The 19,722-nt window shown below is 40.1% G+C and overlaps 1 protein-coding gene across 1 annotated transcript in view; it reads left to right on the plus strand.

Annotated features, from left to right (window-relative positions):
* HIVEP1 (HIVEP zinc finger 1) overlaps window positions 1-19,722 on the plus strand; it is a 91,876-nt gene that overhangs the window by 39,782 nt on the left and 32,372 nt on the right. Inside the window, exon 5 of the mRNA XM_081324400.1 lies at window positions 6,857-12,657. Within this exon, the coding sequence (XP_081180526.1) occupies window positions 6,857-12,657 (5,801 nt within the window). The remainder of the gene's footprint in view (window positions 1-6,856; window positions 12,658-19,722) is intronic.

A 19,722-nucleotide genomic window follows, 5' to 3' on the forward strand; every position in this document is an offset into this window, starting at 1 on the left:
AATACAGAATTTCCACAAAGATACCGTAGTTTCCGGCGTATAAGACTACTTTTTAACACATGAAAATCTTCTGAAAAGTCAGGGGTCGTCTTATATGCCGGGTGCTGAAAATTTAGGGACAGTGCTGGCTGGAAAACCTGGAGCGGATCTCCCATTTAGTCTGCGCAGGGAAAGCGGGACCAATTGGAGAAGAAGCTGCAGTCTGTGATTTTTTACAGGCTGGGGTCTGGGCGTCTTTTCTTCTAAAGTTGAAGAGCAGCTGTAGTATATCCCAACTTGAAAGGCAGGTGGGGAAGGCAGCAGCCAGAGCAGCGGCTTAGCTCTAAGGACACATTTGACTCAGGAACTGGGCGGGCTGGCTGGAAAACCTGGAGCGGATCTCCCATTTGGTCTTTTTTTTAAAAAAATCCCATTTATATCTTGCCCTTCTCCGAAGACTCAGGGTGGTTACAATTTAAAGCACAAATCAATGTGCTTAGCAATAGCCTTCATTCTGTGTATATGCCTGTTTATTAGGGCTTTCACCCCCCCCAAGCAGCATTATTACAAAGTCAGCTAATTGCCCCCAACAATCTGGGTCCTCATTTTACCTACCTTGGAAGGATGGAAAGCTGAGTCAACCTTCAGCCTGGTGGGATGCGAACCTGCACTAATTGCAGGCAGCTTGTGTTACTTAAGGCTCTGCGCAGGGAAAGCTTTAGAGTGAATTAGGAAAAGTGAAAAAGTGAATTAGGAAAATAGGGAATGGTTGCTGGAATCAGGGGCTGCCACAAAGAAGAGGGAGTCATGCTATTCTCCAAAGCACCTGAAAGCAGGACAAGAAGTAATGGATGGAAACTAATCAAGGAGAGTAGCAACCTAGAACTAAGGAGAAACTTCCTGACAGTTAGAACAATTAACCAGTGGAACAACCTGCCTCCAGAAGTGGTGAATGCTCCAACACTGGAAGTTTTTAAGAAGAGACTGGACAGCCTTTTGTCTGAAATGGTATAGGGTTTTCTGCCTTAGCAGGGGGTTGGACTAGATGACCTCCAAGGTCCCCTCCAACTACTTCTTCTTCCTTCTTCTTCTTCTTCTTCTTCTTCTTCTTCTTCTTCTTCTTCTTCTTCTTCTTCTTCTTCTTCTTCTTCTTCTTCTTCTTCTTCTTCTTCTTCTTCTTCTTCTTCTTCCTCTTCCTCTTCCTCCTCTTCTTCTTCTTCTTTCTTCTTCTTCTTCTTCTTCTTCTTCTTCTTCTTCTTCTTCTTCTTCTTCTTATTATTATTATTATTATTATTATTATTATTATTATTATTATTATTATTATTATAGTTTAATCCACTTGCACTGTTTTATGTTTACATGTTTGATGACAAACAGCCTTATGTTTATAAGTGACAGTTTTCCTACTAAGCACCTGCATGTCATAAGCATTTGAATTAAAATTACCATATTAAAATCAAATCTGATGTTTTTTAATTTTTATTTGGTGTGCGTTGGAAGAGGGGTAGTCTTATACGGCGAGTATAGCCCAAACCCTATAATTTAACAGGAAATGTAGGGGGTTGTCTTATACGCCCAGTCATCTTATACGCCGGAAAATACGGTATGCACTACATTTTCAAATGGTTGTAGCATAAAGTTCTGTGACGCTTTTCATGGTCGTGAAATGTTTAGTTTGAACAGAAAAACCAACAACTAGCTCAGAACTAGCACATCAGTTGAAGGTTGGTAAAATAAAAAATGTTATTGAAACCATAATGCAGTGTTGAAAATACTCTAGAACCAGAGGTTCTTGTTGATTATAGCCAAGTATTAATCTGGTTTGTAGTAGTCTACAAGAGCAACTTGTAGAGGTCACAATACAGAATAATTCATGCAGCAGTTCCTTGGATGAAGATTAGACAGAATTGAATGGGCAACAGTTGTTTCCTGCTTCTGACTTTGTGAAACACTTTACAAATAAGCCATGCAGAGTTATTCTTTGTTTCTGTCCTTGCAAATTAGATGAACTTATCATCCATAGTTACAAATAATTCGTACAAGTAATTATCCACAGTTACAGATAATTTGTGTTGAGAGTCCTTTGGCTGCAAGGAGATCAAAACACAAATCAAATCCTAAAGGAAATTAATCATGACTATCCTTTGGAAGGACAGATACTGAAGCTGAAACTCAAATATTTTGGCCACCAAATGAGAAGAGAGGACTCATTATAGAAAAGATCCTGATTTTGGGAAAGATTGAAGGCAAAATGAGAAGGGGACAGGAGATATGTCATCAACACAGTGGGATGAGTTTAGGTAGACTCAGAGAAACAGTGGAGGACAGGGGGGCCTGGCATGCTATGGTTCATGGGGTTTGTGAAGTGTCGGACATGATTTAGTGACTGAACAACAACAGCACATAATTTAGGTATTATCAGTCAGTCATTTTGAATTGACTTTGCTTCGCTTTCTGGACCTACTTTATTGGTTACATCTTAAAGCAACCCAAGGAATTGAAAGACTGACCATATCTGGTTAGCCATATCTGGCTGTGGAAAGAGGGCCTATGGGAGTCTGGAATTGTTTCCTCTGCTAGTATGAGAGATGGGGGTGCATATCTAGCCAACCTAGATGGTTGAAATGTATAATCAGTCCTACTCCTGGCTGTCCAGGTGAGAGTGGTGAGAGTGAGAGTGGTATGGCTGAGGAATGGTGTGCATGGAAGGATTGGATATAGTGGAATTTAAGCAGATGCCCCAAGTAGTAGGTGATGTGTGCTAGGCAAAAGTATTCAAGTGCTTGGGTAAGTTTGTCATCCATCTGATACTGCATGTGTGAGGTAGTAATGGTGGTTTTTTTTGATTGGGGATGGCAAGGCAAGGCATTGGAAATAGTGTAGGAGGATTGGGTAAATGTGGTCTGGGTGACTGAATGTGCAGCAGGAGGAAGGCAAAAACGTCATGGGGAGATACGGCAAGGGACAGAGTGGGCTGTTCTCAGGAATTGCAGCTTCAGTGTTTATTACCAATGAAACATTTTACTGCTCTGCACGTAGTCCTGAGATTAGACCTTCAGTGTTCCTGCCCTCCATCTGTTACTATTAAATGTAAAACCAACTGTAATAAGACTCATTGATGACTTAATTCAGAGGTGCAACCTAGTTTGTATTACTCAAACTCTGTGTGTGTGTGTGTGTGTGTGTGTGTGCGCGCGCGTGCGCTCTTAGAAATTTGCATTCTGGGTTTTGAGCATGGCATCAGCCTTGATCCTGGGACAGGGAAGGTAAGGTGGCTATTGTTATCTGGAAATCTGATGGCTCTCAGGAGTTCTGTGCTGAACATAGCCAGATCTAAGAACCTGTTGATCTAGGATGGAAGGATCAGTTGGGATTTTTACTACTGTAGTATAAGCTTTCTTGCTGGGTAGCAGCTTCCTTGTCTTTACTTCTCGACTCTGTGGTTCAGTTGGTGGTGGATTTTCCCAGTTTTATGATTAGGAGAGATTTCAGCCTGACAGAGGCGGCTTGGGAGTTCAATACAGTCATTTAATTTGATCCAGCTTATTAGGGGCCCTATACATAACTGGAAGGTAAAATACACTAGATCTGGGATTTGTTTTGGGCAATGGTGATGTATCTGGTTTTGAGGAATATTGCCATTCAGTCCCTTGTCATGGACAAATGACTCACTTGGAGCCTTAGAGTTCTCAGCTAGTGAGAATAAATTTGATTAATTTATTCTAGATGACTAATCGGCTCAATTGATTCCCAGAAGTAGCTTGGAGATGTTCCTGAAGCTATGTTGAATGACCTGTCCAAGGTCTTAGAAATCAGCCGGTTGAAATGAACAGGCAACAACAATCCTGGATCTAATCCTTTCTTTGCAGATTCTCTCCATCTGTGAATCCCAGAACCAGCCCCCCACCCCACCCCGGTTGTCAGAGAGACTCTGTGAGATGAAATGCCTAGAGTGCCACTGGAGGAGACAAATAACAAATAGGGGCACAGATAAAATACTATTAAACTTTACTTTGTTGTAACAAGAGCAGTGAAAATGGGCTCATTTTGAAGTTGGATTCTGCCTGGGCAAGTCATACAGAATTGAACTGAGGTGCAATCTCAGTTATCTGGAAAGAATTCTGGCCTGTCAGTCCTGAGGAAGTGGACAGGATCTTGGGATCATGAGTTTGGATGTCTGTATCCCTTCTGGCTGGTTAAGACCTCCTGGGAGGTTATTTGTTGAATCCAACCCGTGGTGAATGCTTCTTTGCCAGTCTCCCAAGCCTTTCCTTTTGGGGGAAGATTGTTGAGAGGGTCCTTAGTTCCCAGCTTCAAAGGGCTTTGGATGAAGTGGATCATCTGGACCTTTTTCAATCTAGTTTCAGGCTAGGCTTAAGCATCAAAACAGCATTGGTTATGCTTGTGGATGACTTGTGGAGGGCTTGGGATGGAAGTGGTGCATCTGTCCTTATCCTTCTGGATCTTTCAACATTCAATATCCTTCTGGAATGGCTTAGAGGGTTGGGACTGGGAGTTTTGTGGTGATGGTTATCCTCTTACCTTGATACCCATTTGGAGTGGAAGAGAGATCTAACCCTAGCAGTCAACTCTTTCTCTATTCCTATTTAATTGCTGTTTAACATCTATATGGGGTAAGATATCATTATGTGGATGCTACCCAGTAGTACATTTCTGCCCCAGGCTGTGCAAATGATGCTGTAGAGGTGCTTACCCAGTGGATTGGGATGAACATGTTGCAGCTGAACCCTAGCAAGACAGAGTATTCTGGATGTCTCGGGGTTTTGAGGCCTTCTGATTCTGATCTGTTCCAGTTATAACTCTGGATGAAGTAGCACTCCACCAGACAGAATTACACACAGAATTGGTGTGTAATCTGGGACTCACAACCCCTGCTTGAGGAATAGGCGGTAGATGTAGCTAGGATGATCATTGCACAAATCATTGCGTACATCAGTTGCATCGATTTGTAGATTGAGAGGTTCTAATGCCCGAGTCATTTCTTGTCTGTATTACTGTAGTGCAATATGCTGTACGTAGGGCTGTCTTGAAAAGCATTTGAAAGTTTCAGTGCTTTCAGAATGCAGCATCACGCAGTATTGGGTACACCAAGATTGTCAATGTAATACCTCTACAGCAAGAAGCTGATTGATTCTAATATGCTTCTGAGTACAGTTCAAAATGTGGTTTTTCACCTTTCACCTTTACAGGGCCAATTTATTTGTGGGTTTACATCTCTGGGTCCCTTCTATGAAACAATGCCATCTTGTAAGATTCAAGAATATTGTAGTGCCTTCCCTCTGGAACATCCCCCCTCCATAAATCTGGGTGACACTGACTATGTTGCCCTTTGGAAAGTCTGTAAAATCCTGGCTTTTCCCATAGGGATTAGGAGGAGGGGGTTTTAGTGAAACCCAGTACTGGTCAATATTGTTGACAGAGGGAGCCTCAGCGTTTGTATTTTGCATTCTAAGTTTGTTATATATGTATGTGCTTTATTTATTTATTTATTTGTTTGTTTTATATACCGCCCTTCTCCCGGAGGACTCAGGGCGGTGTACAGAGCAATAAAGTAAGAATACAATAAAGCAATAAAGTGAGAAAATTTTAAAACCCAAATCCATCAGGCCAGGCCGGCTTGTTGGAATAGATAAGTTTTTAGATCACGCCGGAAGGAGCGAAGGTCGGGGGCCATCCGGATTTCAGCTGGTAAGCGGTTCCAAAGGATTGGCGCACCCACCGAGAATGCTCTCCCCCTGGGGGTCACCAGCCGACATTCTCTGACCGGTGGCACCCTGAGGAGGCCCTCTCTGTGGGAGCGCACAGGACGGAGGGATGTTGACGCTGGCAGTAGGTGCTCCCGTAGGTAATCCGGACCCACGCCATGTAGGGCTTTGTATGTCATCACTAGCACCTTGAATTTCACCCGGAAGGCAACTGGAAGCCAGTGCAGCTCACGGAGCAGAGGTGTAATATGGGAGTATCGGGAGACCCCCAAAAGCACTTGTGCAGCTGCACTCTGCACCAGCTGAAGCTTCCGAGTGGTTCTCAAGGGCAGCCCCATGTAAAGAGCGTTGCAGTAGTCAAGACGAGAGGTCACAAGTGCATGGGTGACTGTACACAAGGCATCCAGGTCCAGATAGGTTCGCAGCTGGCGCACCAGACGAACCTGGGCGAAGGCCCCTCTAGTCACAGCTCCTATATGATCTTCTAAGGAGAGCTGTGAATCTAAGAGGACACCCAAATTGCGAGCCTTATCTTATCTTGTTGTATTTATGCTGTTTTTATTGTTTTGCATTTGAGACACACAAAGTTATATAAATAAATACAGAACATATTATGGAATATAGTTGAGTCAAACTTCATTTTAATCATATTAATATTAAATCCAGTATCCAGACAGGTAGCATTATTAATCTGTTCATAAAGCTATAATGGACCATACTTAAGAGTGCATAAACACTTACACTATTTTTTAATTTATTTGCTTGTTTAATCAGTTATGCAAGTGGTTTGCAACGGAGTAGTAAATGATGGAAATGGAATAACAGGTATTGATACATTTCTTGTCTTTGTTTAATATAATATATAAAAAGTTTAAGTAATACTTTGTAGAAGTCAAAGAGATTATAAGAAAGGGAAGACTCTGGGATTGTCCCGATTCCTGAAGTTTTCTGTTGGACTCATTCTGCTGAAGCATGTACAGTTCAGGTAAACCTGGGCGAGTTACTATGAGTTTTTTTAAATTAGTATCTTAATAGTTGCCAATTCTAAAAAGCATGGATTAAAAGGAATTCAGCATTGTGTGAGTTGAAACTGCTTTGTAAATTAAACTGTTCATTTGGTGACGTGATTTTATTTCTTTGTATTTGGGCAGACATCTCCAAGGCTATTACAAGAGGCAGCACAGACACAGTTAAAGGTGTGAAGCGTAAAAAGATTGTAGCTGAGAATCATCAGACAAAAATACCCAAATCACCTTTGAGAACTCCAGCTCAGGCAAAATCTAAAGAAAAACTAGAAGACCGTTCATCATCTTCTAAAATTCTTCCTAATACTTCAGAGCTATTAAAAGAACCTCGTAGTTTGGCTTCACAAAATGGGAAACAAAATAAACAAAATGTGGGGACATTTAATAGCGAGGTAGCTGTTAAAATATCTACAGCTGAGACCATACCACACACAAAACCATCTCTGTTACCTCAGTCCTTGGACTTAAATAAATGGTCAGTAGAAAAATACAGCTCAACTCAGCCAAATTTACCAGCGAAAAAAAGTCCCGCTAGCTGTTCAAGTTTATCAGAGATAGATAACAATGAATGTATTAGTTTTGTTGATTGTAATAACTTGTCCTCCTGTACAAATACTGCATTTGATGTCTTACTGAAAGCTATGGAGCCTGAACTGAACACTTTAGCACACGAGTGCCCTTCTAGTGGAAAGGAGATTGATAAACTGAGACCGCACAGAACTGTCAACACCTCTTCCTCTCTTGCATCCAATACACTGAGTGCCAGTCATGATGCTTCATTACAGCAAAAAAATGTAGCCGCGTCTCCGTTTTATCCTTGCACTTCACAGACTGTGCATGTAACACCATCAGGGAAGACTTCACAAGCACAGATGCACTCAGCTGCTCACTCAAAAGAACAAGTTCTTGCAAAAGCTGGACAACACAATCAACAAGTAGCTGCAAGCCCACATTTCACTAGTTCGGCGGTACATCAACAGAATCAGGAAAATCTAAAACTCCAACATATATACAGCACAGCAGTAACTACTTCAGTAACCTCCCAGTCTTCTGTTTCTCAGGCTTTTTGTCAAAACCATCTAGTAGCAAAGTCGTCTTCTCCTTTGTCAATTAATCAAGCTCTGCTACCCAGCTCTACTGCCCAGATACCTATAGCTCCCTTGTACAATTCAGCCCAGATAGCCTCAGTTGTCAGCCATGGCGCAGAACAAATATGTAACCTTCTTAAAGTCCAGAAGCCTAAAAAAATGGGAAAATATGTCTGTGAATATTGCAACAGGGCCTGTGCTAAGCCTAGTGTTCTCTTAAAGCACATTCGCTCCCACACAGGAGAACGACCGTATCCTTGTGAGACCTGTGGATTTTCTTTTAAAACTAAAAGCAATTTGTACAAGCACAAGAAATCCCACGCCCATGCTATCAAAGTTGGACGTATCCTCCAGCCAGACTCTTCTGGGCTGTTTCTCTCCCATGAATCAGATAAAGCACTTAGCATTCATTCAGATGTAGAAGAAAGTGGTGACAGTGATGATGAAGGCACGGCTGATGAGAGGCAAGATGATCAAGGATCATTAGAACTGGAACCAACTCATGTAGTGAAGATCCCTTCTAATTCTAAATGCTTACGCAAAGGTAATCCCATTTCATTAAGCAACTCAGAATATACGGTAGGCAATTCCTCATTTCAGGAGTCAACTCTTCAAGCAAGAACAGCTTTACCTAAGGTAATTGTTTACCCCATAAATATGTCTCCTTTACAACACGATTGTCCCAAAGTAACAGTCCCCAGCTCTACAGTCACAAATGTGAAATCAGATACAACTTACAGTGACTTGATAAAAGATTTTGATACAAACAAACATCAGAAAAAGCAAATAGATATTTCTGAGGAACAGCCCGGGACCCCTATAGGGGCAACAATACATGCACAGTTACAAAGACAGCAGGCAACAGATTGTTCTCAAGAACAAGGAAAATGTCTCCTGAGTCCTAGAAGCTTAGGTAGCACTGATTCAGGCTATTTCTCACGTTCAGAAAGTGCAGACCAGACCATGAGTCCACCAGCTCCATTTCTGAAGGGACCCCCCACAACTGAAAAAGACTTAAATAAAATTTGTGTGCCACGAATGAGCACCACAGTGGTAACTGTTGCACAGACTACTTGTGCTGACAAGTCTTTTCTTTCATCTGGTCAAATGAAACCACCTTTGGCCACAAAAACCCTTGAAGAACGCATTTCAAAATTAATATCTGATAATGAGGCAGTAGTGGATGACAAGCAATTGGACAGTGTGAAACCACGTAGAACATCCCTTTCTAGAAGGGGCAGCATTGATTCTCCCAAATCCTATATTTTTAAAGATTCCTTCCAGTTTGACTTAAAACCAATGGGGAGAAGAACTAGCTCAAGTTCTGATATACCAAAGTCTCCTTTTACACCAACTGAAAAGTCAAAGCAAGTTTTTCTCTTGTCTGTACCAACCCTTGATTGTTTGCCCATAACCAGAAGTAATTCTATGCCTACTACCAGTTACTCAGCTATACCTACCAATGTAATACCTCCTCCACATCCACTGCGTGGAAGTCAGTCTTTTGATGATAAAATTGCCTCTTTGTATGATGATGTCTTTGTGCCAGGACCTTCTACTCCACAGCTCCAGACTGGACACACTCGCACACTTGTACGTCAAACAGCAATAGAAGATTCATCATCCAGTGAAGGGCACACACTTGGACCGGCACGATCTGTAGATGACAGTTATGGATGCAGTGTATCAAATGAATTCTTAATGGCAAGAAGCAAGTCATTTGTACAAGGCTCAAATTTGGATAAAATCAAAAAATCACATCAAGGCCGAGGGATAATGTTTGAGTGTGAGACTTGCAGAAATAGATATAGAAAACTGGAGAATTTTGAGAACCATAAAAAGTTTTATTGTTCAGAGTTGCATGGACCAAAAACCAAGGCAGCTATTCGAGATTCTGAACATAAAACTATTGTGAACAGTACACAGCCACAAATCCTTCACTACCGAGTAGCGACGTCAACCGGTGTATGGGAGCAGACATCTCAGATAAGAAAAAGGAGGAAAATGAAAAGTGTTGGAGATGAGGATGATGAAGCATCCACAAATGATACTAATAGCCTGTCGAAGAATATTGCAGAAGTAGATTCCCAACATAAACTAGGAGAGGCTGCCTTTAAACAAGCTGCTCTCCTAGATTCGTACAACACTTCAGTTCAGAAACTGGCACAGGATGAGACAGAGACTCAAATCCCTGAGCAAGCCACTGAGCCAAAAATGTTGCTGCATAGGAAGAATCACAGTGTTCCAATTGTGCATGAAAAAAAGGAACTGAAAAGGCAAGGAGCTGGAATTTCTGTGATTCAGCACACTAATTCCCTAAGCCGACCTAGTTCATTTGAAAAAGCAGATTCTTTCGAAAGAATATCACCTATTTCTTTCCCAGCTAATAAGCCTGAGAAGTTCCATTCCTTGAATCACGCAATTAAAGAAGAGAAGCATCCACTCTTAAGTGCTTCCCAAAGTCTTCAGGCGGCTGAAGCAATAAGACATCAAATTCATCATGAATGTAGAGTTTCTCCTAATGAAAGGAATGCAACAGTACAGCCACTAAGACTTGTTCGCCAACATAACATACAAGTTCCTGAAATACTGGTTACAGAAGAACCAGATAGAGACCAGGAATGCCAGTGCAGTGATCTCGAGAAGACTGAAAAATTCAACTGGCCTCAGCGAAGTGAAACACTATCAAAGCTACCCACCGAAAAACTTCCCCCAAAAAAGAAAAGAATTCGTTTGGCTGAAATTGAACATTCATCTGCTGATTCCAGCTTTGAATCTACACTTTCTAGAAGTTTAAGTCGAGAAAGTAGTTTATCACGTGCGTCTAGCTTCTCGGCATCTTTTGATAAAGATGAACTTGCTAAGAATGAGAATATTTCCAAAGCAGACCCTGTTAATAAATCATTGGATTTCATTGTAATTCCTCCCTGTTCAAATACACTCAGTGTGCCTAGTCCTCATTACAGAGAAATGCGACGTGCTGCTTCCGAACAAATTAATTGTGCCCAGCCTTCCATGGAAGTATTTGACTCTAGGAGCAAGAGCTTTGATTACGGAAGTGTGACTGCATCAAAACCTGCCTCACTTAAAGAGATATCCTCTTCCAAATTGACTATCAGTAGTGGTGGCACTGGACATGTGCCTCTTTTAGAAAGGAGGAGGGGACCTCTTGTAAGACAGATCTCTTTAAATATTGCTCCAGAAAAGAATCTGCCCGACATTGTATCACATGCTTCTTTGCAAACAGCTCTTCAAGCAGATACTTCAACAGAGTCTTTTCAAAGGTTGCAAAGTTCTGAGACACCTTTGGAGGACATTTCTTCAGGCTCTCGGCACCCACAAAATTATAGCAAGACTTTGCAGGAATCAGTAAAGAGCAACAACTTTCTTAACTTTCCTTCCACTGAACAATCTACAGGATCGAGTCTAAATCACCATGATCAGCAGTCCTCACTGAGTCATAATTCCCAAGCGTCTCTTAAAGGAACAACATTAAGAACTCAGAAAAATGCTAGCCAGCACTGTAAGCAAGAGGATTGTTTTGCACCTAAATATCAACTTCAGATTAAAACCTTGCAAGTAGAACAGCAATATCCTTCAGGTCTTCCAGGAATAGCTGGCATGGATCAAGCTGGGCCTTCGTTAGAAATATTTAGTAAATTAAATAATAACATGTCCAAGCCATATGTAGCCCAGCCGTTGCAACAAACTGTTCCTAATAATAACAGCAGCTCAGTCTATCAGGCAGTACCTTTTGTTGTTCCTGTACGCATTCACAGTAATGTTCCATCTTATGGCTTAGCTTCTGTTGCACCCATTCCTCAGATTCTAGTTACCCAGGATCAAGTAAGCCAGCCTCTTTGCATACTAAATACTGCATCAGTGACAGTAGCAAAAGATCAAGCTTCAATGCCAAAATCCCACAAAAATCATCTGAGGTGTTTGCCGTGTTCCCAGCCAATATCTTTGTTTGAAAACTTGGTTTATGAGACAGAAGGCAAGATGCCAGTTTCATTAGGATCTTTAAATCTGATTCAGAAAGTGCCAGTTGGTGGACTTTTCCCTCAACAGGAAGCCACAGCTTCAAGTAAACGCATGCTTTCCCCAGCCAATAGTTTAGACATTGCCATGGAAAAGCATCAGAAACGTGTTAAAGATGAAAGTGGGGCTGTTTCTATCACAGGTGCTGTATCATTGCATCCATTGAACATTAAACCAAATGAACTTAATAAGCAAAAGAAGCCACTTTTAGTACGACAGAGCTGTACCACCGAGGAAAGTTTCCCATTGGATCCGGATGATGAAAGCGGTGGAGTCAATAATTCACCAGATGTCTTGTTGTCTGGTTTACCTGAATCTGCCCAGTCTAAAGGTTATTCATTTGTAAAAGACTCCTTAGAACAAGATAGCCTACCAACTTCTGGAACCACAAACTTTGCAGTTGGAAGGCCTCGGATATCCCCAGGATTTAATGAAAACAAAACCTCCGATATCCACAGCCAAGCAAATTCTGGAACTAATTTTTCTGCTGTAAATACAGGTGATACACAGAGATTATCTTTTCCAAGCCTAAAGACAGCAACAAACTTTACATGGTGTTACCTGTTAAAAAGGAAACCAGTACATATATTACAACATGACCAACAGTCTTCAGCTTATTCTTCCTGGTCTGTCAGCCCCAATAATCCCAATCCACTTGGTTTGCCAACAAAAGTTGCACTTTCCCTCTTGAATTCAAAACAGAAAGTTGAAAAATCATCTTTTACTCAAGCAATAAGCACCACCTTCAAATCTGACACATTGGTCTACTCAAGCAAATGGGAGAACAACTTACTTAAGGTATTTAATAACTGCATTGACTACACTTATCTTAAATGGGGAAATTCTAATTTTAAAGTATTTAAATAGCTTTTTTAAAAAAAGTGTAACATTTGCATTTGGGAAGAACTTCATAGTGTTCTGTATATTTTTGTATTACTAATACAGCTTAATTATATTGTTGATTAGAGATGATCACATTTCATGAGAAGCATAACTTTAGCAGTAAAAAAGCCAGTTGATTCTGGAAGGAGCTATGTATATTCTTTGAACATTTGACCTTTGTGGAATGGGATATATAATTTCTCTTAAATTCACCAGTTGAATATGAATTTGTTTTAAGAAAGTGAGATGAAATATTAAGGCCTTCATGTTACTTTATAGCACAGTTTCACCAAATCAAGGTTAATCATACTAGAGGTGTGTAGTAGTTGGATAATATTTGCATGAACAAATAGATATTTTTTTATAAATATTTTATTAATTTTCTAGTTTTGCAATCATAAGTACTTAACGAACATTGTGTCTGGGTCCATTAGTAATTCAGTGGTACATACTAACTTCCTCAAACTAGATCCAATACTATCCCATAGTACTTCCTCTCTTCTTCCAGTGGTATATATTTTTCCACACTATGCAAATACAATTCTTATTGCTGTTAACACATATACAATTGAATATCAACATATTTATCACATTTTTCTAATATTATACATAATATCAAGTGTCAGTTTAAAATATCTTTTCTAACTAAAACATCTCAATTGCATTTGTGCTTAAAATCCATTTGTTCACTCAATATCCTGTTTTTCCCACTTTTTAAAAATTTTGATTTCCCATCAGTGTTCAAAGTGTCTCTATTGCTTATAGTTTTCACATAATAAGTTATATTTGGGTAATCAAAAACTTCCCTTATTCAGACCCTCTTAGGATTTTCATATTTCCCTTCTCATACCAAAATATAGTATTCTAGTTGCAGATCCTATCCTTTTAGTTATAATAATACTTTTATTTCTAACAATTATCTATTCTCTTAGCCATGTTCAGACATCTATTTAATAATATAATATCCCATCTAATGGGTCAAAATCTCTATTTTCTTCAGTCTTACTCTAGCTTTCTTCCTTTGCCAACTAACTTTCTAAGTCAATGCATTTGAGTCATCAAGTAGTTCTTCCTCTATTTTTGTGTATATTGTTTGGAATAAGAATGACAATTTGATTAAAGTATTTTTGGAAGAACACTCAGCCCATTTATATTCATTAAACAGCCTCCCTCCTTGTCCAATTTTCCACTGTACGATCAGCTCTTCTTCCTTATCCTCAAATGTGTTCTGAGATCTTGACAAGTAAGATATCTTTCCCATTTCCAATATTATCGCTACGTCTTCTAATTCTTCATTTGTCTGAGTCTGTCTTGCTTCCTTCTTTTAGGTCCTCCATCTTTGGATCTGCTTCCTCTAATTTTCCTTCTATTTTCTGGGTTACTAGTTCCTTCTTTGTAGTCATTTTCTGAATTTGCAGGTTTAGATTAGAAAATTGTTCTTTTATCTCCTTTGCATTATTTTTAGTCTCATCATGACCTAAGGCAATTGTCTCTTGTATTGATTTCAACATAGAAAGAATTTCTTTCTGAGATTCATCAACATTTTCTTGTTGGTATGTCAAGCCGGGGGCTTTGAAGACAAGTGTTAGGGATGGTTTTTTACCATTTAAGGCTAAGTGTGGAACATCCATTTTTTTATTAAAAAGTTTTAAAATACATTTTAAAAACATAAACTCCCTCCCTCCCCCTCCCCCCCTGACTTCCCAGAGCTGAATACAGGGTATTAACTTTTACAAACTTAAGCTAAAATAAGCTAACTGACTAAAAAAACCACTTAAAATTCTATCGTAACATTCCAAGTTAGAAACTTTGTCGCCATCTTTTGCGACATGAAGCTTTCGGAGCGCGACTTGCAGATCCTCACGCACCTGCCTCTTTGATCGCGCACCTCCCACTGCTTCACTATAAGTAAATTCTTGAGTTGTAGTTATAGATTTCTGTTGTTCTTGTTCTTGTTGCTTTCGTCTAGCTGCAGCCCATGTCACTCTTTGAGTCTTAGATTCTTCTAACAATCCCTGGGGCTGCGCAGTTTCCAAAGTTTGCTGAGCTTCTTTTGCAGTCAATGAAATAATTTCTGCATCTCCCTGTATATTTTCCATTTGTGCCTGTCTCGCTCCTTCTTCCTTCCTTCTTTTAAATTCCGGGGATGGTGGAGAACCTGCTTTCAGTACATTGCAATAAAAATCTCGTGCCTTCAAAACTGTATTAAGACGATATCTTGTACCTACGTAGTTCACCACCAATCCATTTGGTATCTCCCATCTAAACTGGAGCTGCCTCTTCTTTAATTCATCTGCCAAAAAACAAACTCTTTCCTTTTCCTTAAAATTCTTGGAGGAATTTCTTTCAGAATCAAAACCTCTTGACCAGCCACTTTAAATCTGTTATTGTAAAAAGCTTGAACAATCACATTTCTAATTGATCTCTTTGTGAAATAAACTACCACATCTTTTGGTAATTTTCTTTGCCTGGTAATCCAGGAGTTGACACGAAATATTTTATCTATATCCACCATAATATCTTCAGCTTGACACCCCAAAATCGGTTCCAGAGCTTCTGCTAAAATCTCCTTCAAATTTTCCCTTGAATCCTCTTTCAAACCTCTTATCCTCAGGGCAAACTCCATGTCTCTGTATTGTATCATTACCACATCATCATCAATCTTATCCATTTTATTCTCTGTTTCAGACATTTTAGCCTCCAATCTCAAATTATTTTGATTTACTTCTTCCACACGTTCATCCAGATGCTCAATACAAGCTGCCAGCCCCTGAAATGCCAATAAAATGTCCTCTCGTATTTCCTTATTTTTCTCATCAATAAGCTCTGCCATTTGCTTAGATATTTGCTCAGATTGACTTTTTAAAGCATCTTGTAAAGCATCTAGTAAATCTTTTAATGTCAATGCAGGTGTAGGTGCTGCGGGGGGTGGCATCAAAGTCTGTAATACAGACTGTTGCTGAATTGGTGATGCGCCCGCACTTCTCGAAGTAGAAACTCTGGGTGGTTTAGAAGCCATTTTAACACCCAATTAACTTTCGTCTCTCACCAGCCAAGCACTTTCAATTCTTGTTACAAAGAATCACTCAGGCGCCATCTTCCCCTTCCTTTTAAGACGATCGTTAAAACAGAAAGAAAGTTGAGATTCCAGAGTTAAAGTCTTATACTTGCTAATTATACAGCTCCCACATCCGCTCTGCCTGCATCAGTTGCTCAAGATAATCAAATCCAGAAGGAGTGGATTCAGCGTCTTGCTCTGCTTAAAAGCAGAGAGGTCCTCCAATCTGGAGTATCTCCGGGCTTCGGGGGAGCTCTCACCCTTCAAGCCCCAGAATAAATATTCTAGGGCTCTAGGGGAGCTCTACCTCTACCCAGAATGCTCCCCTTCCCCTCTTCGCCCGAGGGGAAGGGTTTTCAAGCCACAGAACAGCTGATCGTCGCTGCTCTGCGGCTTTAACAAGATCGGGGGGCTGGCGGTAGATCCCAACTGTCCGCGCCGCTGAAGAGCCACCCGGAAGTCAAACATCCATTTTGTTTTTCTATGTGGTCTTTATATTCCAATCTATTTAAGGATTTAAAAAGTTTCAGTTAATTGTCATTTGAACTCCAAATTATCAAGCCAGCCGTCCTTAAGTCTCCCCTAAACAAATATAAGGAAAAATTCAAGTTTTTCTGTCCAATGAAAAACATATTCCTTTTTGTACAGAGAGAAAAAAGTAATTAAAACTTGTTCATCAATCAAAGGTTTGTAATCCAAAGTATTCCATCATCTCAGTCAGTAATGCATGTTTCTTCTACAGGGAAATAACTCATGACACAGCTCTAAAAGTCAGTTAGTATTTGTATTTGTAATCCAGGCAGGCCAGTTTCAAAATAGTTTATTGTCTCTGCCAGAAAGATAAGCAGCCCAAGAGGGGTCCCCCCCCCTTTTCTCAGCTTCAGTCTTCAAAAGTGAAAGTTTCCAAGGACAACAAAAGTCTTATCTGAATCTGGGCTTCAAGCCAAGTTTCCTTTAAGCATAATAGATTGTAGTGCCGTGGTTCACCACTAGATGTCATTGACGCCGTCTTCCAGCTTTTTAAATCCCAACTTACATTTGCAAGCTTTTCAAGTCTTTTTTCTAAAAAAGTCTCAAAAGCACTTTTAGTCCCGAAATTTCAAAGCTATATATCTGTATTGATTCCAAATTAAACTTGTACTTTTCTCTGTTTTTCCCCCAAGCAATTAATTTGCCACTTTTCTTTTCCTGAGGGAATGGGGCAGAAATTCCCCTTCCCTCTCTCATCGGGTGGGGGCGGGGGGGGGAATTCTTTGCTTTGGTTGTTTTTTTCAGTCATAAATAGAGGATAAAGTCTCACCCAGTTCCATCCATGTTGCTCAAAGGTTGCTCATTAGTGCTTATTTTCTTTGGTTGTCAGCAGCTTCTGACTGGCCACATGAATGTGGCCTGACTGGATCAACAAGGGTCCCCTCCGTGATCAACAAGGGTCCCCTCTGTTGCCTCTCTAGGGTGACTTTCAACTCTTTTTAGGGTCCTCAGCAGGACAAAATTGAATGTGGAAGATGGAGCCCTGACTTCCTGTGCCCATAATGAAATAGATATTTTATCAAGCTGAAGAAAATATGTGAGGAAGATTTATTTCAGACAATATATTGCCCCCCAGCTTCCAATGACCACAGGCAGCTTATAATTAAAAAAATATACAAAACACACTAAAGAATGATATATGGGTCCAGAAAAAAACATATAACCAATAACCCATCCGATAGCTCACATTTTGGTTTAATCCAGAGCCTGGGAAAATAGCCAGGTCTTTAATAAATTCTGGACAGCATCGTGATGGAAGCAATCTGCATATCTGAGGAAATATTGTTTCAGAGGGCAGGCACCATAACAGAGAAGGCACGTATCCTGGGTCCCACAAGATGACATTGCTTAAATGATAAACTTCACAACGCGCCCACTCTTATCTATCCATTCTTATGGAACATAATGCAGTTTAGACTTTTATGTGCTTATAGCAGCAATAATCATGATAGTGAACTGTTAGGATCAGATGAAATTCTCAGTACTCAGTTCAATTTACAGATCTATTAGTAACATACATTCCATGAATCACCTACCATTTTTTAAGGAAATGGTAGCTGCTTCATGGAATTTATAGTATTTTAATGAAAAGACAAAACATAGATGTTTATATAAAGCAGTTGCTCTAAAACTAGCTATGGCAACATAAGAGTAACATTATATGCTAATAACTGAAGTAAAGATTAAATAGCTCCCCCTCTTAGATCCTTAATTGCTAGCCAAGGTTATTTTGTGTTAATATTTCAGGTTATATAAGAATACTGATTTCAATTGTTACTACTTTGCCCAAATGTAAAATTACTTAATTTACTGGAAAGAGTGTATTATTTCTCATTTTTTGTTTAATCGCCCCTCCTTACTCCAACATTACTTTTGTAGCAATCTTCTCAGTTGAAAGCTGGTAAAACGCAGGTCATAGATACTGGATTTATTGAACAGTACACTAAAATGTAGAAGATTTATTTCCTTGGTTATGTAATTTTTACTGGGTATGCTCAGATTAAATCTGAAAGACATAAAGAATAACTATTTGTAAACATAAATGTCATCTTCAGAAATTACATGTAATGTTCCTACAAGTTTATACTTATTTTTGAAATGCCATGTGTATATCCTTGTTAATGAGAGCCCAAACATAGAAATATCCCATATTTAATGAGGCTAATCTTTATTGTTGTAATTTTTTTGAAGTAATTACAGTTCATACTATGGATGTATTACCATTATATGGTTCTATTTAGTATGTTCTTCATCTTTTTTCTTGATAGCTCGTCAAATATTTACATGAAAAGAAATACGAGAGGCACAGTTTAAGTGTCTGTAAAAAATGCATGACGCCTAGAGCCTGAAAGTTGCCTCTACACATTCATTTTTTTCCCTTCAGAGTCCTCACTCACAGTGAGGAAGAAGCAGTGATTCTGACTTCTTTAGTAAAAGGCAGGTGGAGTTAGCTTGCTTTCATTTTACTCTCCCTTGAATTAAACTATTGCACATTTCATAATGATTGAAGTGAGCATCCTAGTCAACTTTGTCTACATTAGATAAGCCTGTTTCGTATTTGGATAGAAGACAATTAGAAAATTCCTGGGGAGTTGGCAGTAGTGAATGTACTGGTCTCAAGGAAGCTTTATGGGTGTGCTTATGTAGTTAGTAGGAATCAAACTCCACTTGTGAACACTTTTGAAGCATATACCTGTGAGTAAAAGTCATACAATTTGATGGAATTTACTAGAATGCATTGGCCATTGGTTGTCTCTTTTCTTTCTTCCTTTGTTCAACACCATTTCCTTCATCACCTTCCTATTTCATTCACATGCTTTTCCTTTCCTGTTTCTGGCTAGCCTTTCCATTCATTCTGTCTTTACAGTTTCTTGTTTCTTCCTACTTCTATTGATGTATATGTGTGTAAATATATACTGTGTTTCCCCCAAATAAGACCCAGTCTTATTTATTTATTTTTTTGCCTCCAAAAGAGGCATTAGGTCTTATTTTCAGGGGATGTCTTATTCTCTCCACAGTCTCACCACACTGCGGCCACACCAACAGCCTCATCCAGCAGGAGCCCACGTGGCTGCCACCACCCCACTTCTTTTGTGGCCACTTGCGCACGTCGCCCCCTGGCCTCCGTTTCACTGGCAGAGGCCTTCAAGAAAGGCCTCTGCAGCTGAGAATGGAGCCCCATGTTGACATGTGTGTCACCCCCCTGGCCTCCATTTCACCAGCAGAGGCCTTTAAAGGGCCTCTTTCCTGAAGGCCTCTGCCAGCAAAACGGAGGCTGGAGGGGTGATACACGCATCAACCAGGGCTCTTTTCTCGGCTGCAGAGGCCTTTCCTGAAGGCCTCTGCTGGTGAAGCAGAGGCCAGGGGCAAACTGCACAAGCGGTGGCGAGTGG

This window comes from Vipera berus (genome assembly GCF_964194415.1).
Source record: "Vipera berus genome assembly, chromosome: 3".
NCBI lineage: Eukaryota > Metazoa > Chordata > Lepidosauria > Squamata > Viperidae > Vipera > Vipera berus.